This window comes from Protopterus annectens, chromosome 4.part1 (genome assembly GCF_019279795.1).
Source record: "Protopterus annectens isolate FY-2018-M chromosome 4.part1, PAN1.0, whole genome shotgun sequence".
NCBI classification, from domain to species: Eukaryota; Metazoa; Chordata; order Ceratodontiformes; family Protopteridae; genus Protopterus; species Protopterus annectens.
In genome coordinates, this window is record NC_056734.1 from 264,192,639 (window position 1) to 264,212,565 (window position 19,927).

The window sequence follows — 19,927 nt, forward strand, 5'->3', positions numbered from 1 at the left end:
ATTGTCAGTGCCATTAAGGCATGTAACTAAAACATATCTTGTGTCTAGTGGCTCCCCCACCCCTCGATTCTCAATCACAGTCATGGTAGGTAGGTCATGGAACATGGCCTTTTGGATGTGCTGGGACCAGACATGCTGATCTACATGGCCGAGGAATTTCTTGAATTATATGGTGTGTATATATCTTCTTGGAGCAGTTCCAGGGAAGATCCAGGGTAGGTAATTACCATATACTTCTTCTCTGGACTGCCTTGTTAGCATTCTGTACAACTGCAGGAACAGCCCTGGGTGGTGCTGCAGGTTTTCATGCTAGAACTCTGTACAGCACCATGTTAGGGAGGCTGCTGAATACTAAATGGGTATTATGATGTATATACAGAGGCTTACAAGTGGTGGTACCTTCTTGAATGCTCTGCAGAGTCTAGAACTTAACTAAATGTGGGAGAGAACAACAGTACATGGCAGATGAGAATAAAAGTGAGAAAATTATGGTGATTAAAATAGGTAGGCAGAGTAAAGACGAATATATAAAGATCTAATTAACCACACAGCATTAGTGGAAACTTGGAACTTATTCACCTGGCTAAGGTACCAGTTTTTTTAAGAAAGAAAGCATATGACAATATCAGTAAGATATATTATTTGGAATTTAAGAATTTAGAAAGGGAATTACACAATTTGCAGTGCATGTGAGGAAGGTAAAGTCAATGTCTGTTATAAGAGTTCCCTTAGAGGATGTGAGAACAGAATAAAGTTGTGACCAAAGGAGGAACTGCCATCACAGCTAGCTGGAATTTTGTAAATAATTATACATCATTTGTGAATATCAAACTAATTTACATAAGATGCTTGTGTTACAAATGTGTTAGAACTGTTTTCCATGTGCATATCAAACTGCTCTGTACAGATACTTGTGTTGAAAAGGTATTTATAAAGTGCTGTGTAGAAAATGTATCCACTGGGTTCCCTACTGGAAGAGAAAAGAAATATGCATATACTATTGTAACTGTTTAAATGTATATAGTTTAACAGTGGAAACTGGAATATAGGAGGTTACCCTCAGTCAGCAAACTTTAGAAAAATATTTATAATTAAATTGCTTTATAGGCTATGCCATAAAGATGTTTCAATGCAGCCAGAGACACAAAGTCTGTACTAGGAAGCTTTCTGTATTATCTTTAGGGTGAACTATTTGCTACCTTGGAAGCATGAAAGAATGTAATTGTTTTATGACTTCCAGCATCTGCCAAAGATCTGAGCAAAAGCCCTTGTATGAGTATATTTAAAATGCTATCAGCTGCCAGCAATGGGGGTTTTGGCTTAGGAATTAGAAGTCAGATGACCAGACATGATGTCATTCTGCAAGCTATCCCAGCAGTAATATTTTAGATATTATTTTGAGAAGTCTCTCAGTGAGACAGGACATTCTGTATCTGTCTTGGACCCGACAACAACAAAAACCATTCACCACATCTGCCTTGCTCTAATAGTAAGTTACTAGGGAAAAGTACAATTCTCTTAGATAGAGTCAGGAATATAGAGAAGCTTAGTTTAGATTTTGTTTTTCCTTATTTGTGTGAGCCTGTACTGCAATGTTATTTTAAACATTTCCTGTGGTTTTGAACTTTGATGTCACTGTGAATATATATTTCGTATTGTCTTGTTCTTTTATTATTTATTACTAAATATGTTTAAACCTTTCATTGTGGCTGAACTGTGTAGAGATATTTAAGTTTTGAGATTACTTGCATATTCATTTGGCGACACTGTGTGGGCCACTCCTAACAGCCTTGCGCTTGGTCCAACTACCATTTGTATTAGTATTAATATTACACAGTGAAATTGGACACCCTTTGTTAAGAGCCCTAAAGTAGCAGATAAGGAGTGACTGGTGGCAGTTGTAACTACCTTATAGTCTGAGCAGAAGGGGGCATAGCTAGTAAACCTGTGCCAACCTTTCCCAGGTGAGTGTGTGTGTGTGTATGTGTGTGTGTGTGTGTGTGTGTGTGTGTGTGTGTGTGTGTGTGTGTGTGTGTGTGTGTGTGTGTGTGTGTGTGTGTGTGTGTGTGTGTGTGTGTGTGTGTGTGTGTGTGTGTGTGTGTGCGTGTTTGTGTAAATCAAACCTCAAAGAGCATGTGTGTCAGCTACTTCAGCAGAGACATGAAACACTGGTTGGACAGAGAGGGTGCTGGAGGTCTCAGACTGGTCATTCAGCTGAGATCTCAACTTTATAGCTGTGCGACTGGGGAGTCTTATTGGGGATCTGGAGAAAGATGGTGAAACCAGCCCCGGACTGACTGTGGTCTCTGTGTGCTCCTAAGGGAAATAGCACCCAATGCAGAGAGCTGCATCTGGAGATACTGTGTGTGTACCTGTCATCCTTCCAGTGAAGTCCCCCACTATTGCCAATGGTAAGGATTGAGGCTCCTTGATTACTGGTCCAGTGGTGGGTCATCACAGAACAACTGAGCATACTGACAGTGTGTTAACAGTTGAAATATGTCAAAATTAATAAAGTTAACTGTATGACTTAAAGAGTTGCTGCAGCTGCCTACGTAATATTGTGGTACAATGATTCTCTTAATGTTTTATTTCTCCAGCTACTTAAGTAATATTTTGGTAGAACACTTTTCAGAATGTTTTATATATTGTTCTACATGGTGTCACAACCCCACTCCCTTTTGTCTTTCCAGAGTGACACTAGAACTCTTTTATTTTTATTTATTCTTTTGTTGCCCAGGTTAATTTCACTAAGCCTCTTTTCAGGGGAGAACCAAGGTGTCATTTATATTACTAGAGGAAATTGGGCTGGGGCATCAGGGAACTTCCCCTACTCTTTCAGTAGATGCAATGGGGCCTTTTATTTCCATCTAAGCCTCCACCAACTCAGTCAGATGCGGTCTCGGTTTAACATTTAATCTGAAGAACAGTACACTCAGTAGTGCAGCATCCCCCATCTCATCTGTAGGACAGCACATCCCCTCCCCCCATACTGCACTTCAGTGTCAGTAATTGATCTACCCGGTATGGGAAAAGAACCCACAGCCTTCTGCACTAAAGACAAGTTGCACCACTAACACATAACTTAAAACAATATTACATAGCTATAACCACCTGAATTTGTTCATTCCCTGCAAGATGGGTCTCTTGCAGGCAAAATAAAATGTAGGGTTTAATCCCAAATTACTACTGCAAATATGTTCTTAAACTTGACTCTGTAATCCATTAGATTAACATTCTGTTTTAAAAATGGGATTAGATACCAAAGCAAAGAAGAGTAGTGCTCAATTAATTTTCATAAGCATGTGAGAGGCATTCCATTCTTATCTGTTTTATGTATATCCATTAATTAGTAAGATTATAGTCACTTCTGGAATGATAGTGTCACTTAATGCCCTTGTCAGCACTGCTAACCAAATGAATGCTACCTGCCTTTTGGACAACACTAATCTATCCCCTACTCTAACCTTAACTCACAAACATACACACACACTCCCACCCCTAATGCCAAAACTGTCTGTAGATCTGAAAGTTATGGCATTAAAAAACCCAACTTGACAATTACTGTTCCCAAATGCATTTGATCTTCCTCCTCTGAACTTCTCCAGCACTAAAAAGCACTTGCAATGAATAACCTAAGTGCTTCACTTTACTGAAGAACTGGCAATTACACACACACACACACACACACACACACACACACGCACGCACGCACGCACGCACACACACACACACACACACACACACACACACACACATCAGTATAGATAGAAAATAACACACATCAGAATAGATAGAAAATAGAAAGGAAATAAATACCATATTTACACATCACACTACAGATGTACTCTGGCCAGTGAAGTGAACGACAACAGTAAATTCAGAGGGGTGACAGACCACAGCCAGTGCTGATTGTGTGAGTAAGGATAAAACATGTCTTCAGATTTTGACTGTGTGGGCTCTAGTTTGAGAGCAGAAGCTTGTACCAAATGCAGGCAAGGGAGAGATAAGTTTTGTTCCCTTTGTGTTGCATTTCTGACAGGTTAGTTGAGCTGTTATGTGTGCTGCAATTTTGTTTTGTCTGCATTATAAGTTATGAAAACGATGATACTACAGTACCTGTGCAAAGAAACTAGTTAAGAGTTTTTCAAACTACTGCAGTGATTTAAATACTCCTGACTCAGCATAGATAGTGAATGAGCAAACTTCTTAGACAATTATAAATGTATACCATATTGATATTTCTGCAAATTGTACCAGTAGGTTAAGTATCAAATGACATTACACACATTGTTCTAAAACGTGTCACTTTAATTCACTATAACCACTCTGCAGACTGTTTTACTTGGTTTGCAAACACATATCCAAATATGTGTAATAAACATTATATTTAAGCATATATCTTGGCTAGTGCCCACTTCTAAGCATTGTAGCACATTATTTTACAGTCCAGATCAGCACACATTGGGAATGCCTCCTTTCCTAAATGGGTGGTGACTGATTGAGGTGACTGGTTTGATTTTCAAGCAAAAGTACTACTTCTTTCATAACTTGAAATGGGAGGAGTAGAAATAGAACACCATGGTGTCAAATGAAAGCAAACATAATAATTTGTTTGGTGATTTGCTAGATGGTTTCAAGGTGCAACACTTTGCTGATATTGACAATTGCTTAGCAGTAAAATATGTAAATGTGCATAAATACTGTATTTACGAAAAGATCTCAGTGTCCACTTGGAAACACTGCAAAATGGCATTTTATGCATCCACTTAGCTCACTGGTCAAGAATGGTTCCCGAATCAATGTGGATAGCTGTTAACTGAGAAACTTTTGAGATTTTATCATTTAATATATTTTATGCATATATGTATATATATATATATATATATATATATATATATATATAAATAACTGGAACCAAAAGATGTTTTTTGGCACTCCATAATATATCAAACAATGCATAATGCTGCTGCTTAGGATTTTTGTAGTCTGTCATTTCTAGTACTTTTAGTAGTATTTCTTAGCAATGGATTTACTGGGGCTTGCTGTGTGGTAGTATAAAGTTTTGTAAGGATCTTTAGTTTGCAAACTGTACATACATTTCAAGCAGTTTTGTTTCAGCTGTGAGTTGTGCAGCAGGCGTGTGTGTTGAAGGTCAGCTTTTCCTGATGATAGTATTTGTCTTTTCTCTGCAATTGTTTGACTGTTGATTTAGTATAGGTAAAAGAGGTGTGAAGGACTAAATATCTCACTGGGGGCCTGCGAGGCTAGGCTTTCTGAAATGGTTATTTTACCTTGATGGGGTTGTTTTTTGCTGGAGATTCACTTTGGCTTGTTGAAGTCTAGTACACATGATTACATCCTTCCTAATGATTTGCCATGTGTCGCATTCACAGGAAGACCCTGATGGAATAAGGTCTCTGGAGCCTATATTCTTTGATTTAACGATTTGCTTCTTAGGTTAGCACTGGAAAGGACTGATGCTCATTAGCTTTATTTCAATAGATTCAATAGATAGTCTGGAGATAACACTAGTCAAGCATTCTTCAATGCATAATGCATTAAATACAAACTATTCATAGCATCATAGGAAGTTACTAGGCTATTGGCCCTGAGGCCCCTACAAGCCTAGCCAAGAATTTAGCCCATCTTCCAACAAATTAGCACCCTATACCACTGTCCAGCAGGGACACAGGTGTAATCCCAGGGATGTATTTTCTGTTCCCCATCCAGTTAACCAGGCTGCCCTTAAAAAGGGTTAGTGAGGTACTGTGTTTTACGTGGAGAAGGAGTCTATTCCACAAAAAGGGGAGTCTCTGGGACACAAATCTGTCCCAACAACAAGTCATATTGATGTCACAGACCAGGTTGAGGTCACACATGTGGGTTACTTGAGTGGAGCTTGACTTGCAGCTATGCAGCAGTCCCATCAGGGCATTGTCTAAGACTGCTTTGTATGCTAGACAGAGGTTACCTCTGAAGAATCTGTAGGAGACCAAGTAGAGGGACAGGACCTTTAGCCTATCTGCTAGGGTAGATGTTTGACGTCCTGGATTCTCCTGGTCAGGAACCTTTGTGGTTTCTCCAGCTGCTGCATGTGCTTTGTGAGGTACATGCCAAACTGGGCATTGTACTCAATAATGGGTCTTATAAAGGAAGAATGCAGGGATGTTATGACCACCTTGTCCCTGGATGAGATACCCTTACAGATGAGGTGAGCCACGTAGAAAACTTTCTATACAACGGAGGCAATATGGTGGTCAAAAGTCAGTATATTATTAACCTGGGTGCCCAAGTCCTTCACAACTGATTGTGTGCTTAGGACCTTATTGTCAATGTGATAATTTCTGGGGACATCACTCTCCCCAAAGGGGATGATGATGCATTTTTTGGCATTCAGTCTGAGGCCATGTTTCTGGCACCAGTCATTAGTTTGGGTGAGACTCTCTTGTCGGATGTCCACATCACTAGCAGAATTGATGACAGCACCCAGCTTGCAGTCATCTGCAAACTTGTTCAGCTATATCCACCTGATTTTGGCCTGCAACTCAGAAAAGTATATCTCAAATAGCATAGGCTCCAAGACTGATCCCTGGGGTATCCCACTTGTTACAGGTCTACTGCTTGAGGTGGCTTTCCCTATTTTGACTAGGTAAGTTCTATCAGTGACCTAGTTTGCTACCCATCTGGTAAAATTTGGATTAATGCCTAGTTGAGAGAGTTTATCTATTATACCTGAGTGAGGAATAGTATCAAAGGCTTTGGCCAGGTCAAGGTAGGTGATGCGCACCATCTTCCCCTTGTCCACGGCTTTGGTGACTGTCTCAAAGAAGTTGACCAAATTTAACAGTCATGACCTCCCCTTGACAAAACCAAACTGTGTGGGATCGAGTGTCTGGAGGTTGCCAGTGTCCTTGTTAATGAGGTCCATGATAATCCGCTCCATGGCCTTGCAGATCAGGCTAGTTAGGCTGATGGGTCTATAATTTCCTGGACTTGTGGATGCTCCACCTTTGTGCAGAGGGATGACAGTGGTTGTCCTCCACCCGGATGGGATGAAGCTGGTACTCAGGCTTTGGTTGAATAGGGTTCCTAGTGATGCTGCAAGTTCCTGCTTGAGTTCATGTAGAATGCAGCCTGGGATGTTATCCGGTCCCATGGAGGCTGTATTTTTTGCCTTTGAGAGGGCAGCGAAGACTTGCTCCCTAGAGATAAAGGGGGGCAGGTACTGGGGATGTCCTGTTTTACTGATGGGGGGCAGAGGGGTGAAGTTTTCAATGAACCTGTCTGCCAGCAGATTGGCTATATCTACAGTGTTTGTGTATGTGGTGTCCTTGACCACCAGTTCTGAGCAGATCTGGGTGCTTCCCTTGAGATTGTGGACATATGTGAAGAAGGCCTTATGGTTGTCTTTAGTAGAAGTGGCCAGTTTGGAGGAACTTGTCATAAGAATGTCACCACACTCCAGTTATAAATATGCCAAATTAATTACCCTCAGAAAAGAAATTATCTTTCATTTTCTGATTAACAAATAGCAACATTTTATAATAAGATCTGCTCCTATGGTGCAAATAGGTTTCTAGTCACCATATTCTGGCAGGAACAGAAAGTAAAATAAATTGAAAGTTCATCCGCTGCCACTGCAATACAGTCTTCAGTGCAAAGTCATGTAGCCATTACAACTAAGTCATCCTATGGCTGGTCTAGTATTTAGCACAGTTATACAAAATTGCCATAGGATTATAAGATTTGCATACTACCATGAAGCAAGTCCACACAGTACTTATGTGAATAAAATAATGAGTTGTAAAGAGGGTTGGCTGGCAGGCACACACCAACAATTTCTATAAACTAAGGTATTATCTGTTTGCTTGGTGTAAAAATCTGAGATCACTGTGCTGTACAGAGTAGTAACAGACTAAAGGGCTCCAGAAGATTTGCACTATTTTTCTTCATCCTATTTTGCATAAAACACAGGAATCTGTCCAGCTTTAAAAGGTTACACTAAATAAACAAACAAACAAAAAAAGCAAACGATCAGAAAATAAGTAAAAACACAAAAATACCTGTCCATGTATGATCGAAGCATAGTGATGCCTAGAATAAAGTACATCATGATAGAACACATCATCATTCCCAGGCCTAGAAGCATTGCTCTGTCTTCACCAGCCTTTAGAGCAGTAACTGTTTTTCTTTTTTCTAGAAAGTCACAGTCCCGTATTTTCTGATAAATAGTTCTAAAAATTGAAAGGAAACAAAAAGTCAATAACTGTCATGTGCCATTACAAAAAAAAGTAGCTGTTCTACTCTTCAAGTTACCATGATATGTACTTGCCATAGAGACTATATACTACATCTTGCTAACGTTGTTGGATAATGTAAATAATTTATTTATTTATTATTTAATTTTTATTCTGTTAACTGATTAATTGACCTGTTCATTTTTTATGGAAAACAAGAATAAAGCAGCTTTGAGGCTGTCATAGAGATAAGTATAAATGAGTACTCAACTAATGGATACAGTTTGACAAAGGTATCTACCAGCTTGAAATGCAGGCTGCTAGACTTCAAATGAGCAAGTAATAAGTGATGAGTAATTAAACCTGGATAAGTTAAGTTCTACAGTTTTATACCACAGTCTGCCATACCGTAAAGTATGGCATAATAGTTATGGTATTTGTCTTATAAATATAAGGTGCAGGGTTTGATTCTCACATGGGGTAACTGGCTAGGCTTAAAATGGCCCACAAGGGCAGTTAGCCTAGTACTAATCTATGAACCTATTTGCCTTAAGCAAATCACTTTAGCAATCCAAGAATGAATGTCATAATTCCACATGCTAAACCTATCAAGTTCTATTCAAGAAGTTATACTATAACAAGTTGCATTGTAAATGCTCTTTTCATCATAAAAGAAATATAAAAGAAAAGAAACAAATGTATGGAAAACTGAGGATTATATGTAGAGGCAGGTATAGGTATGCAGCTGGGGGAATTAGACTGCAAGTTTAGATCAATTTTCAGAATGTAAGGCCTTTATATCAAGGTAGTTGTATCCTGTAACATGACTTTTCATAACAAAGTAGTTATTGTCATCATCATTGCATTTAAAAGGAAACTAATTATAGGGGATTATTCAGTCCAAAATACTAAGGTGGATTCCAAAAGATTTGGGTAGCATTTTGAACTCTGTTTACTAAGAGGACTTAGAGCTCTCAACCATCAGAAGTGTCCCTCCCAAATTTATATCAACAGGGGATAAGGTGAAGAGGAGACAATTTATAGATACATATGATCTGTCAGTCAATGATGAAGTGTTATGCTGCAATACTCATACATAAAGTCATTCCAATGCATTCAATGTTATGGACCCACACTTACCACTGTCTGGTATGCCTCATCTCCTGTCATTGTGTATCTAACACCAAATTTAAGTCAGATATTTAGTAAATCACCTGTATATGCAAAAGGCTAAGGAAAACATACTGTTTTGAAGGTAGGATGCAAAGAGAGACCAGGTTAAACATTAGTATGTGAGAGAGGAGGAGCAAGACACATTACTGGGTGACCTATATCAAGCTAGAAGAGCCTATAACTGTGGAGACAGAGAAAAGCAGCAGTCAAATACAGAAACCATTTTATATGAATATGCCCCGTGGAAGTTAGCATAGTGATAGAAAGTCAGGTATCGTGCGAGTTTATACACAAAGGAGAAACAGAAAAGGTAAAAGAAAATCATGTAAGAACCACAGACAAACTCTATCTTTGGCCTAAGTCATACTTGCCCACAGTGACCTACATTGTACCCACCATCATTATCTCTCATTATAAATATGGCTGCTGAGCTGGATCTATTGCATGGGGAATATCAGACTTCTACAGGCACGTACCTCTAATGCACCAGTTTTTATTGATAACAGCATATGCCATTATGACATTGCTGACTTTTTTCACTGAAGTCAACTGTGGGAAGTAGACTGCCTCAGAAAACATGTGTGTGCTTTCGTTCATGCATAGATTAAAATAGGAAGCATGTTTTCTAAAAACCTTATGCTGAAAATAGCATCACAAACTCATTGAATCACCTTACGCTGTTGTTTTCTAATTTGATTGAAAATCTCAGGCTTAAAAGGAAACGAAAAACAGCATGGCAAGAAAGTACAGCATACAAGTAGGAAAGTAGCATATTTTTATAGAATTTGGAAAAACTGAAGAAAAAATCACCAGCGTATAGCAAGTATCGAAATAGGATAACTGAATAGATATGAAGAAAAAAAAAAACAGCAGGGCAACCACGGCAACTAACTTCACTTTAATAATATAGAACATATAAAAGGACAAGCTCTTTCACATATAAAATATGCTTCTTCAGATCCTATACAAAGTTAAAAACACAGCACATTTTATAATACATATCACCCAATCAAAACTCAATTAAAATAGAACCAAAGTGACATCATCAGTATCACATGAAACAAGCTATTTCTTAAGTTTACACTCATTTAAAATGGGTTTAATGCTTACACAAATATTTATCCTGGGATGCCTATGAGCTTGCATTCTCAAAATCCATCTCAGTTCAGCTTGCTCCAGGTGGTTGTTAATATCACCACCCCTCAAACTTTTTGAACACATTGTAGAACCCTAAGTAAAAATTGGTGACCGGGATGATCTATTAGATGTTTCACCAATGCATTCTTGGCATCCTTTTTCCTGATGTTAAAAAAGTGCTTATATGCCCTATCCCTTAGTTGTCAACTTGTATGGTCTTGCCTATATAAAAGCAAGAACAAGAGTCACAAGTGGCTAGATATATAACATATGTCAGTGTGCAATCTGCATAGAACCTAGGTTTGAACTTAAAAGTCAAGGTGGGATGAAGAAAGACTTTTTCTCTAGTTATAACTTTGCACACACTGTAATGTCTACAAAGATGTGTACCTAACCTTCTCCCTTCCTGTATCCCCTTCACTCTCTCATTACGTAGTAGCTGTTTAAGATTGTTGCTATCCCGATAGGTAAAACTTGGTGCATTCCCAATAAATCTAGCAGTGGGACTATCCAAAGTCAATAGGTGCCAATACTTTTGTATAACCCCTTTGACAATATTATTGTCACTAGTAAAATTGGTAACAAAAAAGATTTTATTTGCCTTCCTTCTATCTCTTTTAGTTACACAGTGCCTGATGTTGTTCATTGTGCTATTGGTCACATCCCTTAGTTCATTCACATTTGTTGCCACTTGATTATCAACAAACATTCAACATATATTCCTCACCATTTGTCTGTTGTAGCCCCTCTCCACAAACAATTTTTCTAAGATATTTAATTCTTTCATTAGATCTTCTTCCTTGCTGCAAATCTTGGACACCCTCAAAAACTGACTCTTAACTATGCTTGTGAAAACATGTCTCAGATGCATACTGTCATTACTCAAAAGTCCATGGCTTCCTATACAATGACATGGAAAACCCACCACAAACATTTTAGAAATAGAAATATCTAAAAAATCAACCTGAGAAGAAGAATACATAGCTGTAAACCAAAGAAAATCTGTGGTAGATTCTAATTGTTCAATAAACCAAAGGAGGGAAGCTACATCTCTTCCCCAAAAAATAAAAACATCATCCACAAATTGCTTGTATAATCTGATGTTCCTACTTAAAGGACTTTCATACAGGTGATTACTCTCCCAAAAATACATAACTAAATTGGTATAAGAATTTGCACATGGTCCACATAGCGAGAACCCATTTTTGCAAAAATAACTGTTTTTCAAAAATAAAAACATTATTGCATAGAATCAATTCCAAAAGTGTACAGACTAGACTGACATCACATTGAGAAGAATCTCCTTGGGCTTTCACAATATATCTAACCACCTCAATACCATATTCATTAGGTATAGAGGTAAATAGATTTTTTACAGCCATAGTAACCATCAACAGATTTGAAACATCATTTACATTAATAAAATCATGTACATCCCTCAAAAAATGAGTGGTGTCCTTTAGTATCATGTTGATGGACAACACCACTGGATTCAACTTCCCCTCCATGTATATAGAGAGAGGCTCAGTCACCCAGCCCCCTCCAGCAACTATAAGTCTTACTGACGGTGCTGTCAGGGACTTATGTATTTTGGGCAACCCTTTAATAAGGGGAACAGTGGGATGGGGCACACTTAAAAATTGATACAACTGTTCATCCAGATGTCTACCCATGACCAAATCATAAAGATAATCACTTATGGTCATAGTAATAATTCTCAGTTGACTCCACTCTATCGGGCAATATGTATCGCAGTCACTCAACAGTTCATGCATTTTCTTTACATAATCAGCATTATGCAGCAGTACTATAGCACCACCCTTATCTGATGGTCTAATGACCAGATTAGAGTTGTTTCACAAGTCATTTAACACTCGTTCATTGTAATCCAAATTATAGAAATCATTGTGGTTAGAACAGTTCAGAGCTACATATAGTTCCTGTTCATATGCATGTATAAAAAGCTCAACATGAGCCGGTAAAACTGGAGAAAAAGCACATGGTCTCCTGTATAGGGCAGAATTAGACTGTCCTGAATTACCAAACAACAGTTTCAATGCCAAATTACGTGCAAATAGTCTTAGATCAGTTAAAACATCACTTACTCTGGCTGGTGTCACAGGAACAAATGTTAATCCTCTATCTAGAACAGAGCATTCTTGGCATCCTTTTGCCTGATGTCAAAAAAGTGTTTATATACCCTATCCCTTAGCCATTGTATGGTCTTGCCTATATAAAAGCAAGAACGAGAGTCACATGTGGCTAGATATAGTTCTTCATATCTATTCGGTTATCCTGTTTGGACACTTGGTATACGCTGGTGATTTTTTCTTCATTTGCTTGGTTTGTTCTCCAGCATTTACACATGGCAGACTGTGATTCTTTGGAATTGGATCTTCATCCAACATGAGAACAGATGCATGAGAGATGGTCCAGCATTGTTAAAAGGCAAGAGAACCCCTTTCTGACTCTAGCTATTGATGATAATGCCTCCCCCACATCTTGACTTGTGGTCTATATTATAACAATGAATGATCAAATGATCGAATGTTGTTATATCAAACTCAAAAGTTCAAATTCACAAGACATCAAACAACCAGAACAGTGATTTTGTTTTCCCAGGGAAAAAAAAAAATCGCTGTTCCCACAAAAAAGTATAGTCAGATAAGTTTACCACAAGTCCTTCTACCGTCGCATCTTCCGATTCACTGGAACTCTCTCCACAGATTTTCCTTTTTTGTCTCCCCCTGCTGGTCAAGCAGACATGCTGCGATCTTCTCTGCTGTACTGGAAGAGGTAAAAAATTTTCCATACTGGCAAACGTTGTTTGCTCAGGTCTCGCTCCTATCATAGCATAATTCAAGACTTGTTGATTCAAAGCTTGCTGATTAGAAGGAGGCATGCATTCAACCTGCTAGTTTAAAGTCCGCAATGTGCCCTCAATCCCTAAAGCCATTTCAGACTTTGCCTCACTACTTTGGTTTTGAGATTTGGAGACTGCGCTCACAAGGGTAGTAGGGGGTGTGACAGTGGCAATCTCATTCGATGTATTCAGCACAGTTGTTCCATCTCTCCGGTGATTATTACTCACTGTCCTCAGCCACACGAACACATTCCCCATTAAAAAATCATTATGGTCTCTCTGTAATTTCCTTTGCTTGGTTTATTTCAACTTTGTTTCATACAATGTAACATTGGAATAAATGTTCTCATGGAGACTAGTGTAAGTGTCCCTTTTATAGCGTACTAGACGATCACTATGAACCTGTTCAGTCTTGCTTAATAACTGGTCTTCTAGCAGTTTAAAATAATCCAACATCAATCGGATATAATTGAACCCACATTCTAGGTTTAGTTGTTACCATTTCTTAAGTAAATCTGAGTGTGCGTCCCCACAAGTCGGCATGCACAATACCCGCATGCCTCTGGGCATGATGCGAAAATGTAGAATGCCTCTTGATGCAAACATTGCCAAGTAAGGCATTTCAACTTCTGCAAGTCATCTTCTAATCCCTTAGGACTACAGAAAAAGTTTCAAAGTCACCTATATCAAGTCAAGGTTTCCTATCAGATGACTGAAGACGCATTTTGTCTAATGCGTCTTGGTCAAACTTGAAATGTCGAAAAGGCAAAATGACAAAGCGGCATATAAGCAAATTCTTTCCCTGGGAAAGAAGTCGCTTGGCCACTTCCATCACTTTGCCATTTTCAGCACTGTAGTGCGATCTTGGAGTTGGTATATTTAAGTAGGGGGGTGTGGGGGCACAGCCTCCCACATCGGGGGGTGTGGGAGTGAAGCCCCCCACTTTATGCAATGTTTTAATGTCTTTTTTTTGTGGGAATAGCAATTTTTTTTCCCTGGGAAAAAAAAAATCACTGTTCTGGTTGTTCGATGTCTTGTGAATTCGAACTTTTGAGTTCGATATAACAACGTTCAATCATTTGATCGTTCATTGTTATAATACAGACCCCAAGTCTAGATGCGGGGGAGGCATTATCATCAATGGTTAGAGTCAGAAAGGGGTTCTCTTGCCTTTTAACAATGCTGGACCATCTCTCATGCATCTGTTCTCGTGTTGGATGAAGATCCAGTTCCAAAGAATCACAGTCTGCCATGTGTAAATGCTGGAGAACAAACCAAGCAAATGAAGAAAAAATCACCAGCGTATACCAAGTGTCCAAACAGGATAACCGAATAGATATGAAGAAATATATCTAGCCACGTGTGAATCTCGTTCTTGCTTTTATATAGGCAAGACCATACAACGGCTAAGGGATAGGGTATATAAACACTTTTTTGACATCAGGAAAAAGTATGCCAAGAATGCATTGGCGAAACATCTCATAGATCATCCCAGTCATCAATTTTTATTTAGGGTTCTACAATGTGTTTAAAAAGAATTGAGGGGTGGTGATATTAACAACCACCTAGAACAAGTTGAACTGAGATGGATTATGAGAATGCAAGCTCATAGGCATCCCGGAATAAATAGTTGTGTAAGCATCAAACCCATTTTAAATGGGAGTAAATTTAAGAAATAGCTTGTTTCATGTGATACTGATGATGTCACTTTGGTTCTATTTTAATTGAGTTTTGATTGGGTGATGTGTATTATAAAATGTGCTGTGTTTTTAACTTTGTACAGGATCTGAAGAAGCATATTTTATACGGGAAAGCACTTGTCATTTTGCATGTTCTATTTTATTAAAGTGAAGTTAGTTGCCGTGGCTGTCCTACTAGAATTTGGAAAAAATGAAGGCAAACAATGTTCAAAATGATAATAGCCATTAAGAATAAAGTAAAAACTCACTGAAATGATTAGATAAAATAAATCAAGTTGGCTGAACTCCTACTAAGGGTAGTATGAGTGTGTGTGTGTGTGTGTGTGTGTGTGTGTGTGTGTGTGTGTGTGTGTGTGTGTGTGTGTGTGTGTGTGTGTGCATGTGTGTCTGTCTGTATCTGATTATTTTCCAACCTTGAACCATGAAAATCTCAAACACCATAAACCTAAATATATACATAACAAAAAATTCCAGACTGTACAATGGCTAAAATATATGCAAGTTGTGATCAATGGTGAGTTGAATCTTCATGTTGCAGAAAAAGGAGCTTATTGCAGGTTAGATGAAGAAATAAACCCAATGATCTGTGGAGCTCTGTGGTTTCAAATTATTTAGGACATGGGGAAAACTTCTGGTAGATTTGCCAGAGCGTGAAACTGGTGTGCTTGAAGAAAGTAAAGCAGTAAGTGATAAGAAAATTATGGGAAAATCTTTTGCCACTGAAAGAAAAATGTGTTCAGAAGCAATGGTGGAAAATTTGCTGAGGAAATTATTACAATGTCTTTCTGAGAAAATCAATCAGAAATTCAGAGGATTGAACTTAAGAAGTGACTGTACTGTGTATTCTAAACTAAATCCTACAGTTCTGTGTAGTGTTAATGAACCACAAGCTACTGAATCAACTGCACATTGATTCTGAAACAGTTCAAATATACATTATTCTACTTTTCCTGTGACTTTACAAGAAAAAAATACCTGTGGGTTGTATACTTTGAAGGCTATTCTACTGGGAAACGTTGTTATATTCAAATGAATTGTATGCTGGATGAAGGGAACTCAAGCAAATGGAACAAAAATTATAATAAAATTATTGAGTACAAAGCTGGCAATGTATAGAGTTGTAAACAGAATCTTAAGTTCATAATGCTGAGTACAGTGTATTGTAGCAGTGAAACAATACTGCCTATATCAATCAGATATCAGTTCTTGCTCTTTTGAATTCTTTTGTGTTTTAAACAAGTTAAAATCGCTCTCTGTTATAAAATGTATATATGATTTCAGACGAGAACTGTTATGCTTGAAATCCACAGTTTGCTAGAAACTATACTCATCTGAGAGCTGTTAGAATGTCTGCGTGCGTGTTTTTATGTTTGCATGCTGACCTTACTGGTAAGTAAAAATAGAAGAAAAATTGACATTAGGAGCGAGACCTGAGCAAACAACGTTTGCCAGTATGGAAAATTTTTTACCTCTTCCAGTACAGCAGAGAAGATCGCAGCATGTCTGCTTGACCAGCAGGGGGAGACAAAAAAGGAAAATCTGAGGAGAGAGTTCCAGTGAATTGGAAGATGCGATGGTAGAAGGACTTGTGGTAAACTTATCTGACTACTTTTTTGTGGGAACAGCGATTTTTTTTTTCCCTGGGAAAACAAAATCACTGTTCTGGTTGTTCGATGTCTTGTGAATTCGAACTTTTGAGTTCGATATAACAATGTTCAATCATTTGATCGTTCATTGTTATAATACAGACCCCGAGTCAAGATGCGGGGGAGGCATTATCATCAATGGCTAGAGTCAGAAAGGGGTTCTCTTGCCTTTTAACAATGCTGGACCATCTCTCATGCATCTGTTCTCGTGTTGGATGAAGATCCAGTTCCAAAGAATCACAGTCTGCCATGTGTAAATGCTGGAGAACAAACCAAGCAAATGAAGAAAAAATCACCAGCGTATACCAAGTGTCCAAACAGGATAACCGAATAGATATGAAGAAATATATCTAGCCACGTGTGAATCTCGTTCTTGCTTTTATATAGGCAAGACCATACAACGGCTAAGGGATAGGGTATATAAACACTTTTTTGACATCAGGAAAAAGTATGCCAAGAATGCATTGGCGAAACATCTCATAGATCATCCCAGTCATCAATTTTTATTTAGGGTTCTACAATGTGTTTAAAAAGAATTGAGGGGTGGTGATATTAACAACCACCTAGAACAAGCTGAACTGAGATGGATTATGAGAATGCAAGCTCATAGGCATCCCGGAATAAATAGTTGTGTAAGCATCAAAACCATTTTAAATGGGAGTAAATTTAAGAAATAGCTTGTTTCATGTGATACTGATGATGTCACTTTGGTTCTATTTTAATTGAGTTTTGATTGGGTGATGTGTATTATAAAATGTGCTGTGTTTTTAACTTTGTACAGGATCTGAAGAAGCATATTTTATATGGGAAAGCACTTGTCATTTTTATGTTCTATTTTATTAAAGTGAAGTTAGTTGCCGTGGCTGTCCTACTAGAATTTGGAAAAAATGAAGGCAAACAATGTTCAAAATGATAATAGCCATTAAGAATAAAGTAAAAACTCACTGAAATGATTAGATAAAATAAATCAAGTTGGCTGAACTCCTACTAAGGGTAGTATGAGTGTGTGTGTGTGTGTGTGTGTGTGTGTGTGTGTGTGTGTGTGTGTGTGTGTGTGTGTGTGTGTGTGCATGTGTGTCTGTCTGTGTCTGATTATTTTCCAACCTTGAACCATGAAAATCTCAAACACCATAAACCTAAATATATACATAACAAAAAAATTCCAGACTGTACAATGGCTAAAATATATGCAAGTTGTGATCAATGGTGAGTTGAATCTTCATGTTGCAGAAAAAGGAGCTTATTGCAGGTTAGATGAAGAAATAAACCCAATGATCTGTGGAGCTCTGTGGTTTCAAATTATTTAGGACATGGGGAAAACTTCTGGTAGATTTGCCAGAGCGTGAAACTGGTGTGCTTGAAGAAAGTAAAGCAGTAAGTGATAAGAAAATTATGGGAAAATCTTTTGCCACTGAAAGAAAAATGTGTTCAAAAGCAATGGTGGAAAATTTGCTGAGGAAATTATTACAATGTCTTTCTGAGAAAATCAATCAGAAATTCAGAGGACTGAACTTAAGAAGTGACTGTACTGTGTATTCTAAACTAAATCCTACAGTTCTGTGTAGTGTTAATGAACCACAAGCTACTGAATCAACTGCACATTGATTCTGAAACAGTTCAAATATACATTATTCTACTTTTCCTGTGACTTTACAAGAAAAAATACCTGTGGGTTGTATACTTTGAAGGCTATTATACTGGGAAACGTTGTTATATTCAAATGAATTGTATGCTGGATGAAGGGAACTCAAGCAAATGGAACAAAAATTATAATAAAATTATTGAGTACAAAGCTGGCAATGTATAGAGTTGTAAACAGAATCTTAAGTTCATAATGTTGAGTACAGTGTATTGTAGCAGTGAAACAATACTGCCTATATCAATCAGATATCAGTTCTTGCTCTTTTGAATTCTTTTGTGTTTTAAACAAGTTAAAATCGCTCTCTGTTATAAAATGTATATATGATTTCAGACGAGGACTGTTATGCTTGAAATCCACAGTTTGCTAGAAACTATACTCATCTGAAAGCTGTTAGAATGTCTGCATGCGTGTTTTTATGTTTACATGCTGACCTTACTGGTAAGTAAAAATAGAAGAAAAATAGAAGAAAAATATGATGTGGGTAGAAAGCAGTTATAAATGGTAGTACTTTATATAATAGTGAGCACTATTACATTTTATCTGAACCCGATTCTTCTTAGTGAGCAGTTGTAAGACACCTTGGCAAAATGCATAAAAGGCATAAATAGCAAATGTGCTTCAGAGTAAAACAATAAACAAATGCCATTACTAGTACAAAGACTCACCTTGTCAATAGTAATGAAGCTTTGGAGCAGTTAAAGTTTCAAGCTAGACACTCAGAACAAGATTATGTGTATGTGATAAAATGCTTTACCTAAACTCTGGTAGTATTTTTTGAAACTAAGGTTTGTGCAGTGTTGTGTCTAAACATTTAATCAAGTGACGGAGAGAAGGTGGTTGGCTGCTGTATATTGCAAGAGAAAATTGTTTGCAGACCTGTTTAAACTGGTCGTGAAATTGCAAAAGGTAATAAACAAAACGATATATGTGTTGCTATCATGGAATGTGAATTGATAAGTTCTGCTGTGATACAGCAATGTGAGTCCACTAAAACCTGGCTTTGGCCAAAAAAGGCTGTGATGCATGAGAATACAAATTCTTTACTTGAAAATATTTTTGTGAGGCAGCAGCAGATGGAAGGTTTTAGCTGAATATTACAACCATGTGAATTAAACCTTATATGATAATGCTGACAATGCAAAGCAAAACTTTATATAAGACATATGACTCTGGCTAAAAAGATTCTAAGTTGGACTAGATGGGCAAGAAAAGAACCTAGATTTTAAATTACAGAATCTTATCAAGAAAACTGAACTTTGTAGAAAATGTAATGGAGGCCTTTTTTAGGAAAAGTGGCTGTACAAAAAGGGTCCATCCTAGCAACAAGAGAAGGTAAACAAGGTACTTAGCAAAGGTTTTGCAGCACTGCAAGAAGTCATCAGGGCATTAACTGATAGTGCTGAGATTGCTGTTAGTATAAAGTGACAATATAGAAAGGAGAATGATGTCTCTAGAGAATCAACATCAAAATTTGGAATAGAAAGTTTCTGAGAATAGGAATAAAATGACAGAAAATTTTTAAACAT

General features: G+C 37.8%; 1 protein-coding gene across 4 annotated transcripts in view; it reads right to left on the reverse strand.

Moving 5' to 3' along the window:
- Positions 1-19,927, reverse strand: part of KCNMB2 (potassium calcium-activated channel subfamily M regulatory beta subunit 2) — a 1,871,591-nt gene that overhangs the window by 73,911 nt on the left and 1,777,753 nt on the right. For all 4 annotated transcript variants that reach the window (XM_044070129.1, XM_044070130.1, XM_044070128.1 and 1 more), the window contains one exon: positions 8,067-8,237. In XM_044070129.1, coding sequence (XP_043926064.1) covers positions 8,067-8,237 — 171 coding nt within the window. The remainder of the gene's footprint in view (positions 1-8,066; positions 8,238-19,927) is intronic.